Here is a 17,202-nt window from a genome sequence, read left to right on the forward strand (position 1 = left end):
GTGTAGCAGAATGCTTTTTACAAACATGTACACTTTTTACAAACTTCAAACTTGACAGCTGTAAGACTAGTGAATGTCAACTCCCAGAATTCGTCCTCCAGTCATGTTAGCTCAGGAATGGAAGTTGAATTTCCAAGTCTTAAACTTGCCAAGCTTGAAGACTCTTGCACACCTAATCCCTAACCCCTATCCCCTAACCCCTAACCCATAAAACTTGACAGTTTTAAGATTAGTGGACTTTAACTCTCAGAATTCCTTCTCCAGTCATGCTAGATGGAGTAATTATAAGACAAAAGCAGCCCCATTTTTGCAAAAAAACAGACCATTTTTCACCAGGTCTTTTTTTGCAAAAATGAGGTGGGCAAAGGGTCTGGGAAACCTGCAGAGAACTCCTGGGTGCTAAGGAATGGCAAAAATGCCTCAATTTTTGTGAAAAATGGGCCATTTTTCACTGTTTTTTCACACAAATTGAGGCATTTTGCCATCCTCCAGCACCCAGGAGCTCCCTGAAGGTTTCCCAGACCCTCTGCCCACCCCATTTTTGTGAAAAACTGGCCCATTTTTCGCCAAAAATGCGACATGAGGGCAGGGTTTCAGGACAAAAAAAATGGCTGTATTCGGTGTATAAGACGTACCAACACTTTTACTGGGGAAAAATGTGTGTCTTATACTCTAAAAAATACAGTATTTGATTAAATGTTGTGGAGGTGTTATTGCTATTGTATTTCTTATGTTTAGACAAATGATGGGGTCCACTTTACTCGTACACATCATGTTGTTAGGAAGACTACTCTTTATGATATGGATGTGGACCCAAACTGGAAATATGCAGCTATTGGATGCCAAGACCGCAACATCAGGTCAGTTCATAAATCATAATAGAAGCTTCCTAGCTCAAGTATATCTGTAAAGCTTATATTTTTAAAATAATATTATTGGAAGAAAATTAAATTTTGACCTAGCTAGGACATGTCTATTTACTTATTTGCTTATTTACTTATTTACTTATTTACTTACTTATTTACTTATTTATTTACTTGTTTGTTTATTTATTTATTTGTTAGATTTGTATGATGCCCCTCTCCATAGACTCTTTGAAGCACATGTTTCTTAGATATTCTATTAAACTTAAAATAATCTTGCTTTGTTTTTCTGAGAAGACATATAATTTTCATCTTATTTTTTTAAAGAGACTTTTTCATGTTTAATTAGCTCCCCCCCCCCGAAGTTAAAGTTATGGCTTTGAACATTTTGATATTGTCTTTTCCTCATAATTTGGAGCAGGCCTCACCAAATCCACTGGACCTACCTGTGAATAGGTATATCTAGGATTCCAATGTACAAGAAGTTCTTGACTTAAAACCACAATTAAGACTGGAATCTCAGTTGTTGAGTGGTCATTAATGTCTAACTTAAGGTAGACGCCCATACTCCCTGCAGTTGTTAAGCAATGTCCAAGTTATTAAGCGGACGGAACGAAAGAGCTGCCTACTGAAGGATTTCATCTCCCCTCCATATGGTGGGGGGACTCCTCCAAAGGACTTAAGAAATTGAGCACAGATCTTCAGGACCTGAGTTCCATTTCTGTAGCCACGGGAAGGTATTCATCTGCCCTCTATGTGCAGAAGAGAAGCCCTCCGCCAGGCAAACGTGGAGATCAGACCCTTAAGATCTTATCTCTGTTTCTGTAGCCTGGAGAAAGAGTTCAGTTACCCTTGACAGGAAGTTCCTTAAGGATGAGAGGGAGTCTTGTCTGCAGGTGGCACAACCTTCCCTGCCAGCTTTCCTATTGATTTTCTGGGGAAGCCAGCAGAGAAAATTGCAACCAGAGATTACATGATCGTGGAACGCTTGGCAACTGATCAAAGTGTGAACAGGTTGCAAAGCACCTGAAATGCAATTATGTGACCGCAAGATATGTATGTGATGCTGGAAGTTCTTTATGCATTTGAGGTACCTTAGTTCAGAATGTTTTGTCCTATGATATTTTGTACTATTTTGTCTAGTTTGGCAAGAGTTGCTGTAGTACAGAGAGAGAGGTTTTTTTTAAAAAAAACAACAACAGATAGAAAAATTCATTGAGATAAAGGTATTTCTGTTAGCTGTGAGCAACTATATGGAATTTATAAATGCAGCATTTAGGCGTAAGAACAATATTGTACTCGTTTTGATAATTTTCCAGAGACATTTTGCTGATTGCACAAATAAACCACAAATAAATAGTTTTGATAGAGGAGTTTCTTTTTACTGTATGTCTGAATTTCATTTTAGGATTTTCAACATCAGCAGTGGGAAGCAAAAGAAACTATACAAGGGATCTCAAAGTGAGGATGGCACTCTAATTAAAGTAAGGCCTTTGTTAACTCTGCCTCCGCCATCTTGTTCTCTATACCCCATTTCTTTGTTTTATGCCCGCTATGTTTTTCCAGCTTATCATTCTAATTGGAGAGTAAGATTTTAAATTAGATTTATCTCACATGAAATACAGTGATACCTCGTCTTACAAACGCCTCGTCATACAAACTTTTCGAGATACAAACCCGGGGTTTCAGATTTTTTTGCCTCTTCTTACACACTATTTTCACCTTACAAACCCACCAGTGCCACTGAAATGCCCCACCTCCGGACTTCTGTTGCCAGTGAAGCACCCTTTTTTGCACTGCTGGGATTCCCTTGAGGCTCCCCTCCATGGGAAAGTCCACCTCTGGACTTCCATGTTTTTGTGATGCTGCAGGGGAATCCCAGCAGTGTAAAAATGGGTGCTTCGCTGACAACGGAAGTCTGGAGGTGGGGTTTCCCAGCGAGGGGAGCCTCAGTGAAATCGCAGCATTGCAAAAACACAGAGGTCCGGAGATGGGGTTTCGAGGATTTTGATGTTTTGTGATGCTGCGATTTCACTGATGCTCCCTTCGCTGGGAAACGTCACCCCCGGACTTCCGTTGCCAGCAAAGCACTCGTTTTTGCGATGCTGGGATTCCCGTGCAGCATCGCAAAAACACAGATGTCCGGAGGTGGGGTTTCCTATGAATCCCAGCAACGCAAAAACAGGCGCTTCAGCTGGCAAAAGGGGTGAATTGCATGCATTAATTGCTTTTCCATTGATTCCTATGGGAAACACTGTTACGTCTTACAAACTTTTCACTTTAAGAACCTCATCTCGGAACCAATTAAGTTTGTAAGACAAGGTATCACTGTACTTAACACCCTGCGGAATGGTATTTACTGATGGATTTGTGTAAGCTACAAAATGGTTCATAGATTGGCCAAGTATTCCAGCTGCAAATTAAAGAAAAGCTCACGAAGACAAAAGAGAACAAGATTGATGCCTAGTCTTCTAAAAATTAGCTGAGCTTCATAAATTTCACATTTTGAATCCTTCTGCACTAACAATGGAAGAGCATATGAATAATGGCTTAGAAAGGTTCTTTAATCAATGCTTTAAAAAAAAAAAAAGTAGCAGCTGTGTCTAATTTCCCTGTTGCTGTTCTCTGCTGACCCATATACACAAAAATCTGACTGTGCTGCATATTTAATCCATAGGCATTCTTTTCATTGTATGTGAGCCTTACAAATCCTGGAACTCTCCCTCCAAGACCTTGGGAGGTTCCTGCATACTGTACGTGACAGTTTTATGATCGCTTTTTTTTTCAGCACCTGAAGCTGTTTTCTAGTTTGAGGATCCCCGGAATTTATTGCAGGAAAAAAAATTTCTGGCAGCAGTATTTCCACAAGAGATCAAGCAATAAGCAGTTTATGCCTAAATCAGTGCTGAGTATCCTTGGATGATTCTTTCATTTTCTAATCAATTGATAGTCATAAAATAATAATAATAATAATAATAATAATAATAATAATAACAACAACAACAACAACAACAACAATAATTTATTAGATTTGTAGGCCGCCCCTCTCCGAAGACTTGGGGCGGTCTACAACAACAATAAAACAATACAGAAACAAATCTAATACTGTAATTAAAACTGCAGCTAAAACCCATTTTCTTAAAAACAGTCGATACTACACAATCATACCCACTCATAACTTTAATGGTCAGAAAAGGGGGATACATTAGTTGCCCCATGCCTGGTGACATAGGTAGATCTTCAAGCTTTTACGAAAGCAAGGAGGGTGGGAGCGGTTCGAATCTCCAGGGGGAGTTGATTCCAGAGGGCTAGGGCCACCACAGAGAAGGCTCTTCCCCTAGGCCCCGCCAGACGACATTGTTTGGTCAATGGGACCTGGAGAAATAATCCCAAATATAAGTAATCCCAAAGGTGCTTTTTCAAGAGGCAATTGAACTTTTTGGGTTTTATTTGAAGATGTTTCGCTTCTCATCCAAGAAGCTTCTTCAGCTCTGACTGGATGGTGGGGATTATTATTCTTATTATATTCCCTTTCTACTCCTTTAAATCCTTCCATTCCCCACCATCCAGTCAGAACTGAGGAAGCTTCTTGGAGAAGAAGAGAAAAGGCTCCAAATAAAAACCAGTCTAGGTGCCTCTTGAAAACCATACCCTGGATGACTGAGAATCTCCGTAGACATTTAATACAAGTAATTAAAAACAATACTAAAATGCATTCATGAAACTGCATATTTTGTTATGTTTGTTACCTGATTTTCTACATATAATAGCAGATTTGTTTGATTGTGTTTTTATTCCTACCTAAGGGCCACATTTTCACCTAATGCATTCGTTTGCAAAGATGAATTGAAGGAACAATAATTTGTCCGAAATCTGCATCACGACTTGTGCGAGCCTTGGATGAGTTGCAAATACAGACATTGCATTGATTTACCCGCTATTAAAGATAAACACATGGATCCAAGCTGGCTCAATTTTCTGGCTTGAATCCACTCTGGGCTTTGCATAATCATAGTGGGAAAAACTGGTTTGGTGGCAAATACAGATTGCAACATAAAGCAGCCTTTCCCAACCTGGGATTCCCAGATGTTTTGAGCCACTTGTATTTTCCCAGGATGGGTGTAACTGGCATGAAGTATGAAAGAGTCATTAAGTATAGAGCAGTGATGGCACATGCCTACACCCATTCCCTCCCCCCATGCTTTCATCTATGAATGTGCACAATCCCCCCCGCATCCCCGCGCGTGCGCACAGGCCCCATTGAAGCTTGGGACAGTGAAAAAACAGCCAAATGGGCACACTGGACGTTTGGAAAAATGGACTTTTGGCTTTCCCATTGGGCTGTTCTTTGCAATCTGGGGCTTCAGGGAAGCTTCCCTGAAGCCTCCAGAGGGCGAAACGGCCTTCCCCAAGGGCGAAAATCAGCTGGACAACGTCTCTCATGTCCTCCAATATGGTTCCGCGTGCCACCTGTAGCACGCGTGCCATAGGTTCGCCATCATTGGTATAGAACAAGGGTAGGCAAAGTTGGCTCTTCTATGACTTGTGGACTTCAACTCCCAGAATTCCTGAGCTAGCATGATTGGCTTAGGAATTCTGGGAATTGAAGTCCACAAATCATAGAAGAGCCCACTTGTGGAGTTCAACTCCCAGAATTCCTGAGCTAGCATGATTGGCTTAGGAATTCTGGGAATTGAAGTCCACAAATCATAGAAGAGCCCACTTTGCCTACCCCTGGTATAGAGCATTAGTTCTTAGTGCTTATCAAAACCATGTATATCCAATTTTCTGAAGCCTAGAAATTATCCACAGATAACCAGGCATGTTCCCCCCCCCTTTTTTTTCCTGTTGCTTGTTCAGGTACAAATGGATCCTTCTGGTCTGTACATTGCAACCAGTTGTTCTGACAAGAACCTTTCCATCTTTGATTTCTATTCGGGCGAATGTGTAGCCACAATGTACGGGCACTCAGGTAATGCAAAAAATATGCTTTCAAAAGACAGTTAAACTTTTGGGTGGGAAGGAAGTTTGGAGAGGCAAATGTAGCATCTGGCTCTAGGTTACAACTCCTGGTTGGTTTGTTGGAGTTTGTGCATTTGTAAAATGGAGTCCTTCCGGTGTAGAAGTTGTATTCGGTTGCATCAAGGATCCTCTCCACCTCCCAAAAGTAGAAATGATGTTGTTTCTCGTTTTGAAAGATAAAATCCAGCTGTTAAATGATAGAATAGAAGAATAGAATAGATTAGAATAGAATAGAATAGAATAGAATAGAATTTTTAATTGGCCGAATGTGATTGGACACACAAGGAATTTGTCTTTGGTGCATATGCTCTCTGTGTACATAAAAGAAAAAAATACATTTGTCAAGAATCATGTGGCCCAACACTTAATGATTGTCATAGGGGTCAAATAAGCAATCAGGAAACAATCAATATTAATATAAACTGTAGAGATACAAGCAACAAGTTACAGTCATACCATCATAAGTAGGAAGAGATGGGTGATGGGAATGATGAGAAAAACTAATAGTAATAGTAATGCAGCCTTAGTGAATAGTTTTGATTTAATGAGATATGTAGATGCTTTGGTAGATGAGATGATAGGTGTATTTATTTATAAAAATATTTTTAAAAACCAGGCCAGTGGAATATTTTAAGAATAGATTTATCCTCTGTTTTTTTAGGTGAAGACCTTGAAACAGCTCTTAATGTTAATAATATATAATATATACATTACAAACTGTATCCTTAGAACAAGCCAGGCAGTTTTGTGCAGGTACCTCCTGTTGAATATGCCTAGGACAGTCAGTGACCACTGGCTCTAATAGTCCTGCAGGAGCAACCAGATGGCAGTACCTTTGTCCAACTCCTAGCTGCCCTCTTAGTAGTCCTTCAGATTTGAACTCTGAGCTTGAGCTAGAGGTAGTCCTCGATTTCTAACCACAATTGAGCCCAAAATTTTTGCTATTAAGTGAGATGTTTTTTAAATGAGCTTTGTCCCATTTTATGGCCTTTCTTGCCACGGTTGTTAAGTGAATCACCGTAGTTGATAAGTTAGTAATAATAGTAATAATAATAATTTATTATACTTGTATGCCGCCCCTCTCCGAAGACTCAGGGCAGCTCACAACATCAACCGGGTTGTTAAGTGAATCTGGCTTCCCGATTGACTTTGCTTGTCAGAAGGTCGCAAAAGAGGATCACATGACTTTTGGGGCACAGCAATAGTCTTTAGTATGAACTAGTTGCCAAGTGTTTGAATTTTGAATACATGATCATGGGGATGTTATAACCGTGAAAAACGGTCATAAGTCACTTTTTTCTATGCTATTGTAACTTTGAACGGTCACTATACAAACTATTGTAAGTCAAGGACTACCTATATGTGTAAACATCTTCAGAAGGAATGCAAAGGCTGTCCAAGCTACCACATGGCTGTTGTTTCGACCAGGACATTTTATAAAAATGGTTGTTCTTCTGATTTTTGCAGAGATTGTAACTGGGATGATGTTCAGTAATGACTGTAAACACTTGATTTCAGTCTCTGGTGACAGGTACGTGAAAGGATATTCTTTATTTAAATTTCATCTATAAAATGAAACTTAGCATTTCCTGTTTTAAGCAGTGAGGATGGATTTGCAAATAATTTTAAAATGAGCGTTCTTGGATAAACTATCCCACCTGCTTCGTTTTCTTCTTTACACCCTTGGTCAGCAAGTTTCAAATTAAAATGGAGATTCCTTAGGTCTGAAACGAGGATGTGAAATGCTGCTTTCCTGAGCTGCACAACTTACAGGGCACATGTGCTCCTCACCTGAGTCATTTTTATGACTTTTAAGGTGTTCCAAAATTACACTTTTGAAATCTGAAACCCAAATGCTGATTTGCTGTGGTGCAATTGCTTATTTAGGGAGGGACAATAAAAATAAGTACAGTGGTACCTCTACTTATGAACTTAATTCGTTCCGTGACCAGGTTCTTAAGTAGTAAAGTTTGAAAGAAGAAGCATTTGTTCCCATAGGAATCAATGTAAAAGCAAATAATGCATGCGATTGGGAAAACCACAGGGGGGTGGAGGCCCTGTTTCCTCCCAGGAGATTCCTAGAGAGGCCCCACAAAGGCTTCTCTCTGCCTTTTCTGGCCCTGTTTCCTCCCAGGAGATTCCTAGAGAGGCCCCACAAAGGCTTCTCTCCGCCTTTTCTGGCCCTGTTTCCTCCCAGGAGATTCCTAGAGAGGCCCCACAAAGGCTTCTCCCCGCCTTTTCTGGCCCTGTTTCCTCCCAGGAGATTCCTAGAGAGGGCCCACAAAGGCTTCTCCCCGCCTTTTCTGGCCCTGTTTCCTCCCAGGAGATTCCTAGAGAGACCCCACGGAGGCTTCTCCCCGCCTTTTCCGATTACAGTTTCGGAGCCTCGGCTTGTAAGTGGAAAATGGTTCTTGAGAAGAGGCAAAAAAAAAAATCTTGAACACCCAATTCTTATCTAGAAAAGTTTGTAAGTAGAGGCGTTCTTAGGTAGAGGTACCACTGTATTTCAATGTATCTATTTTCCAGTTCTCTATGAGCCCCCAAAAGTTTCCATAAAAAATTTAAGCACCATTATGTGTCACCATTGCCATACTTTCCAAATTATGTCTCTTTTTAATGAAACTTTCACCTTTTATATTAAGAATTGCCCGATCAAAAGTAAAGTAGATTGAAATAGAGAATACAATTTAAAACTAGCAGCTTATAGCTTTTGAAGTGCCAGCGTTAAAAATAGGAGGCCTAAAGATAAATACTGTCTATCAGAAAATGGGTATGAAGTAGGGGGATACTTTATAGAATCTCAGGTATATAGAGAGCAAGCTATGATGCCTGGATTAAAAATTTTCTCGTTCTGCCTTCAGCTGTATTTTCATTTGGCGTCTGAGTTCTGAGATGACCATCAATATGCGTCAAAGGCTGGCTGATATGAAGCAAAGGGGGAAACAAGCAGAAAAAACTCAACCAGGCAAAACAGCTGGTCTTACCAGGTATGACAGAGTGCTTGCTTTCTTTATACATTTTGTATATGCACCGTTTTTCTATGCACATTTGTAATCCTTTTTTTCTGGAGAACCCACTTAATTTAAAAATCTGCAAAATTACATTTTGTTCTATATGTTAGTTCAAGAAACATGAATTGAGTAACTTTTCATTAAAACACAAAATGACTGGTTTGAAATACCTGATTTGATTCAGAGCCGTGAATCAGTTGGGAAGAACATGTTTATACATGTTCTCAATACGTCTAGATCTTCCAACTGTTTGTGTTTGAAAGTCACTTCAGTAAGAGACTGAACTGAATCTCATTCAAATCACATTTCTGAACATCCATGAATTAAATGGCCCTGTCAAGCAAATAAATAGAATGAATGAAAGCCAGAAAGACGGAAAGAAAAAAGAAAAAGAGAAAGAAAGAAAGAACAAAAGAAAGAAAGAAGAAAGAAAAAAAGAAAAAGAAAGAAGGAAGAAAGAAAAAAAAGATAATGTTGATTTTTCATGTTTAGAACTATGTACAGTGTTCCCTCGATTTTCGCGGGGGTTGCGTTCCGAGACCGCCCGCGAAAGTCGAATTTCCGCGAAGTAGAGATGCGGAAGTAAATACACTATTTTTGGCTATGAACAGTATCCCAAGCCTTTCCTTAACACTTTAAACCCCTAAACTGCAATTTCTCATTCCCTTAACAACCATTTAGATTATTACTCACCATGTTTATTTATTAAAGTTTATTAAAAAAAACCATTTATTAAAGGCGGATGAAAGTTTGGCGATGCTGTATGACGTCATTGGGTGAGAAAAACCGTGGTATAGGGAAAAAAACAGCAAAGTATTTTTTAATTAATATTTTTGAAAAACCGTGGTATAGCCATTTCGCGAAGTTCGAACCCGCGAAAATCGAGGGACCACTGTATAGGAAAACTAAGCTGAATATTCTCATTCTCTCATTGAGCTGCTTCTTCCCAGTTTCTTTAAACATTCTTAAAAGCTTTTACCCTAAATTCTATTGCAGATGTTCATGTATATAGTATGATATAAATATCTGTTATAGGTACAGAAAAACAAATAATATTTCTTAAATACTTACGTTCAATACATAAAACAGGCATGTTAGCAGTTACTGGGGTTTATTTTAGAGTGAAAGAGAAAATTACACTTGCAGATAGACTAATGGAAGTCAGGAAAAATAAAATAGAAAAGTAAATGACTGGGGACTTTTTGTGTCAAAATTAATTTACTTGGATATGAGAAACAGGAATAATTGGCTCCTCAAGATTGATATTCTGTTTGCTGACATATATTGTTCTCCCTGAATCCCATTATGTCCTTTTATTATACTTCAGCTCTATTTTAATTTTTAATCCTCCATGGGTCATCCAGAATCACTGATATGAAATTGAGTAAATAAATGCACGCTTTGTGAAAAGTATTTAACTTCTTTTAAAAATAATTCCAACCATAGCCTGTTGGGATTCTGATCATCTAAAACAGCGGCTTTCAACCTGGGAGTTGGGACCCTTTTGGGGGTCAAATGACCGTTTCACAGGGGTCGTCTAAGACCATGGGAAAAGACAAATTTCCCATAATGTTAGGAACTAAAGCTTCTATTCTGGCACCTTGGAACGTATTTTTACAATCTGACCAATCAGGCGTTTACAGTGGGGTATTCCTCTGATCTTCCTGCCAATCAGCTCAAAGCTCTTTTGGGAGAATTGGCGCTAGGCTTATGGTTGGGGGTCACCACAATATGAAGAACTATATTAAGAAGTCGCAGCATTAGAAAGGTTGAGAACCACTGATCTAAATTCAAGGTTTCCTAGGTGTAATGGGGAGTGAGCAGTTGGGGAGAATGAGGAAGAAGGAGGGTGGGTATGTTCAAATGAGGTGCTCAATCTATATGAGCCAGGGTGGCGTGTCAGGTAGAGTGCAGTACTGCAGGCCACTGAAGCTGACTGTAGATCTGTAGGTCAGCAGTTCAAATCTCATCACTGGCTCAAGGTTGACTCAGCCTTCCATCCTTCCGAGATGGGTAAAATGAGGACCCAGATTGTGGGGGCAATATGTTGGTTCTGTGAAAAAGTGCTATTGCTAACATGTTGTAAGCCGCCCTGAGTCTAAGGAGAAGGGCGGCATAAAAATCAAATCAATCAATCAATCAATCTGGCATAGATTTGAGATATGCTTGATACTTCTAATCCTGAGTTGTTGCTTAAATTTAAAAACTCCGTAATACCTTTTCCTCTATGTTCTTATTTAGTTTGGGAGAAGCCTGTTGGAGCCAAAAATTCTGGAGCTGTGGAGCAGTGTTCTTTTTATAGCAAGCTCTTCACCATCCCAGCAGCTGCATTGCTTTGCTTCTTCTTTTTTTTTTTTAAGGCCCGGCTTGTATCAGACGCTCCTGGTTTCTTGTCAGTATTGCAAGGCTTGTCAGTCACATGATATTGGTTAGAAAGTTGCATCTAAGGCATACCAGCCCAACAGTTGGTTTGGGAAACAGGTCCGACCTCTTTGATTAAGCACGATCCATTCTCTTTGGCCAGCTTCTGTTCCTACGTTGGGTTCTGGTTTTGCTGTAGAAGGAGAGATCAGAGAAGGCCACTTGCTGAAAGAACGTAAGCCATTATGTGAGCATCACTATGTGGGGCTAAAAACACTGAGAAGTGTGTGTGATATCACGCGAGTGAATTTGACTTTGAAAACAGGCGTTTAAATTAAGGTCGCAGCATTGGCAGATACGACTGAGTTTTATCTTTTTAGTTTCGTTGATTTAACTTGCTGTACAGTAAAGATGATGATGAATATCGTTGGGTAATCCAGACTTTAGTATGGTAGATATACGTTTGGAGAGTGTCACGAGATGAACCAGGCATTTTGAGCTTTTTAGAAAGTTGTAGGAATAAGGATGTTATATGAAATGATGCAAATAAAATACAGTAAAAACAAAATAAGGCCCCTGGAAAAACAAGGGTTCATTTGTTCAAACTACGATCTGAATTTTGTGCTGTTGCTCTTCTATAACATGCGGCTTCTTGTTTTTAGATCGTACTTTACTTTGATGACTGACAGAAATAATGATTGCATTTGTCCCTAATTATTGATTTGAGATTGTGCTTGGAGTATAAAGCATTTTTAAAAGAGTTGCACTAATTATAGGGCTGCAAACAGTGTGGGCTGCAAACAGTGTGAAGCGGTATATAAGTCTATGTGCTACTGCTATTATTCCACTGTGCCAAAAAGTGTCAGAGATTGATTTTTTCTTTTTCTTTTCCCCTTTCCCCTATGCTTTTTCCTTTCTCTTCCCCTCCCTTATATTTTCATTATTATTTTTTCTTTGTATTTCCATATTTTATATTTTGATAAACTAATACAATTTGAAAAACAATGGCACTTATTATAGCTTATGTATTCAGTGTGCAGGTGGAACTCTAGCTTTAATTGAATATTCAGAATATTTCCACTTTAAAAAAATGGAGTATGGGCACTTTTATTTTTGTTGTTATCCAGTTCTCTCCATTCTTGGAATTCCATAACTGCCAGGGCAATATCTCATCAAAGGCTGCAGGAAGAGGGTGGGGTTTGAAATTACTCCATAAATCCTCCTGACTGCAATAAACCTTTAGTAGGTCCATTTGTTTTTAGAACAAATAGGAACTGGGGAAATTAAGCAGAATGGGTATGCGAGGGAGAAGTGCATAATTCAATGTCACATCCCCAAATCTCCAAGGATTGACCTGATAATTACTCTTCCAGGTTGTTATGGCAAACTACTTAGCTGAGGGCCATTAAACATTGCAAGGACCCTTTCTTCTATTTTTATAAGAATTTTTTCTCTTGTTTAAATGCTTTATTGAGACTTCAGATTCTTGGTGGATCCTTTTCTGAATTCTTGAGCTGTTCTTCATAAGCGGTATGAAGAGAGAGAGAGAAAGAGAAGGGGGAGATGGAGAAGGAAAGAGAGACTGACTTACTTTTGTGTAGGTTGTATGTTCTACAAAAAAATGGTCTTGTACTGTTGCAATTCAAAATTTAGTCTTGTAGTGTTGCAGTTCAAAATGAAGTTATAATAGCAAAAAAAGAGACAAAAATGACATTTAAACAGATTAAATTATATCATTGATTTTGTTAATCCTATATTAATATTAGAATTCTTTATTGGCCAAGGGTGATTGGGGACACAAGGAATTTGTCTCCTGTGCAAATTTCTCAGTGCACATAAAAGCAATAACTGATAAATCATGATTATAATCATTGTAAAAATATAGTCATCATAAATTATAAGATGCAACACTTAGTGATAGTCATAGGATGCTAAATAAGCAATCAACATAAATCATATTAGGAAACTAAGTAAACAATATAAATTATAAGATACAAGCAACAAAGTTATGGTCAAAGAAGAGGGGAATAGGGAATAGGGAAGATGAAAAGAATAATAGAAGAATAAGTTCATCTTTCCTAGAAAACAAATCATGGTCCCATATCTGGTAAAGAACTAGAAAGTCATATCTTGTTGAAACAAATTAACAAAGCGTATCTTAAAGAAAAATACATAAAATATACATACACTCAAGATTATGAATAATACTGATAAATAAAATATAAGCACTAGGAAAGAAACAGCAGCAGCAACAAAATACTTTATTGATCTTAGTGTTTAAAGAATGTGTCTTTTGAGGGGGTTTCCAAAATTTAATCAACTACTAAAAGGAAAGATGGTGTAAGCTATGCTTTTCCCTTTCTGAATCAAGAGGCATTATTGATACGCTTCTCCTTGTTTTAAAAGGAGCCATCCTTCCCTATCTCCTGAAAAGGAAGGGACTGTGTTAATCTCACTCTGGGCCTGGATGAGGACATCTCTCCCTTATGGGGCTATGGACTGAGAGTGCAGCCTGAAGGGTTGACTGGCAGCTACAATCACAGTGACATTTACAATTATGGCGACACTTACTATTTATTTCCTTCTAATCCTTTATATTTTTAACCTTAAGCAATGCATCAGCAAAATAAAAAGCCGTGCAATATTAGAAACACAGAGTCTCAGAGCATATAAAGGCACATTTTTATTCTTTGCAAACTCAGTATTTCTGTTAAGAAGACATTGGTAGTCACAGGAATAATCTAGTGAAAATTACCTCCTTCGCATAACTCAAAATTGGAAATTGTAAGTAAAATAAGTTCTTTTTAGAATTTTTTTGTTGTTTTGTCCATTTTCCAGTTAGTGTTCTTTCCCACATTTTTAAATAGCATACTTTGAAAAGCAGACATATTTTGCTTTTCCAGTATTTTACGTTAAAAACTCTGTTACTGAGTAACAATGTGATTTCATTTATTATTACAGTTTCTTTGGTACCATATTGGGAAAAATAGTTTGTTTGTTTGTTTGTTTGTTTGTTTGTTGGTTGGTTGGTTGGTTGGTTGGTTTATTTATTTTACTTACTTACTGTTTGTTTGTTTGTTTGTTGGTTGGTTGGTTGGTTGGTTGGTTTATTTATTTTACTTACTTACTGTTTGTTTGTTTGTTTGTTGATTGATTGATTGGATTTCTATGCCGCCCCTCTCCAAGGACTCGGTGCGGCATAGAAATATCCACATCTGATTTACTTACTCAAGAATGTTTGGTAATTTCTTCAAGCATTTCTATGTTAATATCTTATGTGTGTGTGTTTTTTAAGGGACTTAACTAAACTGATTGGATTTAATTGTTTAAAGGGTCCCTTTCAACTATACGCCTCCCTCCCTCCTTCCCAATAACGTCAAGTTGCCCTTTTTTTAAAAAAGCACCTTTGGGAGGATTGAGAAACTCCATAGAAATCTATCTTCCTTTCTCTCTCTCTTTCTCTTTCCTTCTTTCTTTATTTTTCTTTCTTTCCCTCCCTCCCTTCTTTCCTTCCTTTCTTCCTTCCCTCTCTCTCTCACCATCTATAACTCTCCTGGGCCACTTGGAGATGGTGAAGTATCACAGTATGTGCAGATATATTGTAGATAAATGCCTCTAAGGCAAGCTATGGGTAGGTGAGGACACTTAAATGAAGAACATGTGGATGTCTATGTTTTGCTATGCTGAGATTTGTTTCAAGGTGGAGTTTTTAAGCCACAGTTCTGAAATTGGCAGTGGCCAGGCTGAGGGATTCAGGTGAACCATTCTACCATTTGCTAACCCATCTTCATGCCAGCTGACAGGCAAATCAGAGGGATGGCCATGAATAGGTTAAAAACAGTGGAAGAAGGACCAATTATTGCCTCCTGCTGGCTTCCTCATTAACTTCACTTGTGGAAAGCTGGCGGGTGGCATTGGAATTCACAATATGACCATGAAGATTTATTTATTTATTTATTTATTAGATTTGTATGCCGCCCCTCTCCGTAGACTCGGGGCGGCTCACAACAATAGATGCTGCAATGATCACAAGTTTGAGTCTAAAACTAGTCTGAACATTGCATAATTTTCAATTCATAGGTTCTGTATAATGGGTCCTGGATTTTTTACACATTCTTTAGGTTAGCAGATATTAGGTACCTTGATTCAAAAATTATTGCAATATAATGCACTGGGATAGTTTGAGGATATGAACCGACAAATAGATAAGCACAAAGGGAGTTTTAGTAGTGTATACATTTTGCAGGACTCTATCTGCATTGTTCATCCAGAGCTGGTATGGGGACCTCCAATATGGTGTGGAATTGACCCACTATAATGGAATGTGTGATGACTTGGGAGAATGAGAGGAAGAGATTCTATCTAGGAACCAATCAGACAACCATACCCATTTTCCAATTCAAAATTATTTGTAACATATAAATGAGGCTGTATACCAAACTATTTTTAATTAAGAATGTTTGCACTTATGATATAATTGACCTTATTTCGACCTAACCTCTCTAGGCATGAATCAGTCTCTGCCCTCTCATCTGCACCGGTGCTTTCATCAGACAGCGATAAGGATGGTGAAGATGAAGGAAATGATGAGGATGAGTTACATGGGCTACAATCTTTCCAAATGACAACCGATGCCAATCTTGAAAGTTGTTCAGGTATAAGAGAATATGAAGATTGGGGGGGGGGGGATAGCAATACCAATAGCAATAGGACTTATGTACCGCGCCACAGTGCTTTACAGAGGAAAGGAGAATAAAGTACTGTTATTTATTTATTTATTTATTTATTCATTCATTCATTCATTCATTCATTCATTCATTCATTCATTCATTCATTGGATTTGTATGCCGCCCCTCTCTGTGGACTCGGGGCAGCTAACAACAGTGACAAAAACAGAATGTAAAAATCCAATACTAAAACAGCTAAAAACCCTTGTTATGAAACCAATCATACATACAAGCATACCATGCATAAATTGTAGAAGCCTAGGGGGAAAGATTATCTTAGTTCCCCCATGCCTGATGGCAGAGGTGGGTTTTGAGGAGCTTACGAAAGGCAAGGAGGGTGGGGGCTATTCTAATCTCTCGGGGGAGTTGGTTCCAGAGAGCCGGGGCCGCCACAGAGAAGGCTCTTCCCCTGGGCCCCGCCAACCGACATTGTTTAGTTGACGGGACCCGGAGAAGGCCAACTCTGTGGGACATAACTGGTCGCTGGGATTCGTGCGGCAGAAGGCGGCCCCTGAGATAATCTGGCCCGGTGCCATGAAGGGCTTTATAGGTCATAACCAACACTTTGAATTGTGGCCGGAAACTGATCGGCAACCAATGCAGACTGCAGAGTGTTGGTGTGACATGGGCATATTTAGGGAAGCCCATGATTGCGCTCGCAGCTGCATTCTGCACGATCTGAAGTTTCCGAACACTTTTCAAAGGTAGCCCCATGTAGAGAGCATTACAGTAGTTGAGCCTCGAGGTGATGAGGGCATGAGTGACTGTGAGCAGTGACTCCCAGTCTTGAATTATTTATAAAACACAATAAAGGCAGTATAAAATACAATAAAAACTTGGGGCAAAAACCAAAATTATTTTTTATGCTTGCTAATCTGATTTGTTTTCTGTCCTAAATTCAGATCTTTCTCTTTCAAGAAGCTTATCTCACTGGGAAATGAGACGGGTAAGCTTTCAGTACATATTTAAAATTAAAGAGTGGATGGTTAGTTTTGGAGAGTTGTTTGAGTAAATATACATGATACGCTAAAGCTGACTCTTGATAGTTTTTAAATGACATAGCACCAATATATTCAACTGCAATTCAAGCAGTTACCTGTCAAGTACATATAAGATCTTAGAAATATTAGCCGTTGCAACTCTCCTCAAAATAGATAGCTTTCTGCTGATGAGTGATTTATTGAACTCGGAAATTTATTTATACAAACATTTTTATCT

General features: G+C 38.8%; 1 protein-coding gene across 3 annotated transcripts in view; it reads left to right on the forward strand.

Annotated features, from left to right (window-relative positions):
- The window catches only part of MAPKBP1 (mitogen-activated protein kinase binding protein 1), a 166,980-nt gene that overhangs the window by 125,884 nt on the left and 23,894 nt on the right, over positions 1-17,202 (forward strand). For all 3 annotated transcript variants that reach the window (XM_070757379.1, XM_070757389.1, XM_070757398.1), the window contains exons 16-22: positions 739-860; positions 2,272-2,347; positions 5,724-5,835; positions 7,353-7,416; positions 8,747-8,872; positions 15,764-15,912; positions 16,887-16,930. In XM_070757379.1, the coding sequence (XP_070613480.1) occupies positions 739-860; positions 2,272-2,347; positions 5,724-5,835; positions 7,353-7,416; positions 8,747-8,872; positions 15,764-15,912; positions 16,887-16,930 (693 nt within the window). The remainder of the gene's footprint in view (positions 1-738; positions 861-2,271; positions 2,348-5,723; positions 5,836-7,352; positions 7,417-8,746; positions 8,873-15,763; positions 15,913-16,886; positions 16,931-17,202) is intronic.

Source organism: Erythrolamprus reginae, chromosome 1 (genome assembly GCF_031021105.1).
Source record: "Erythrolamprus reginae isolate rEryReg1 chromosome 1, rEryReg1.hap1, whole genome shotgun sequence".
In the NCBI taxonomy this organism is placed as follows: domain Eukaryota; kingdom Metazoa; phylum Chordata; class Lepidosauria; order Squamata; family Dipsadidae; genus Erythrolamprus; species Erythrolamprus reginae.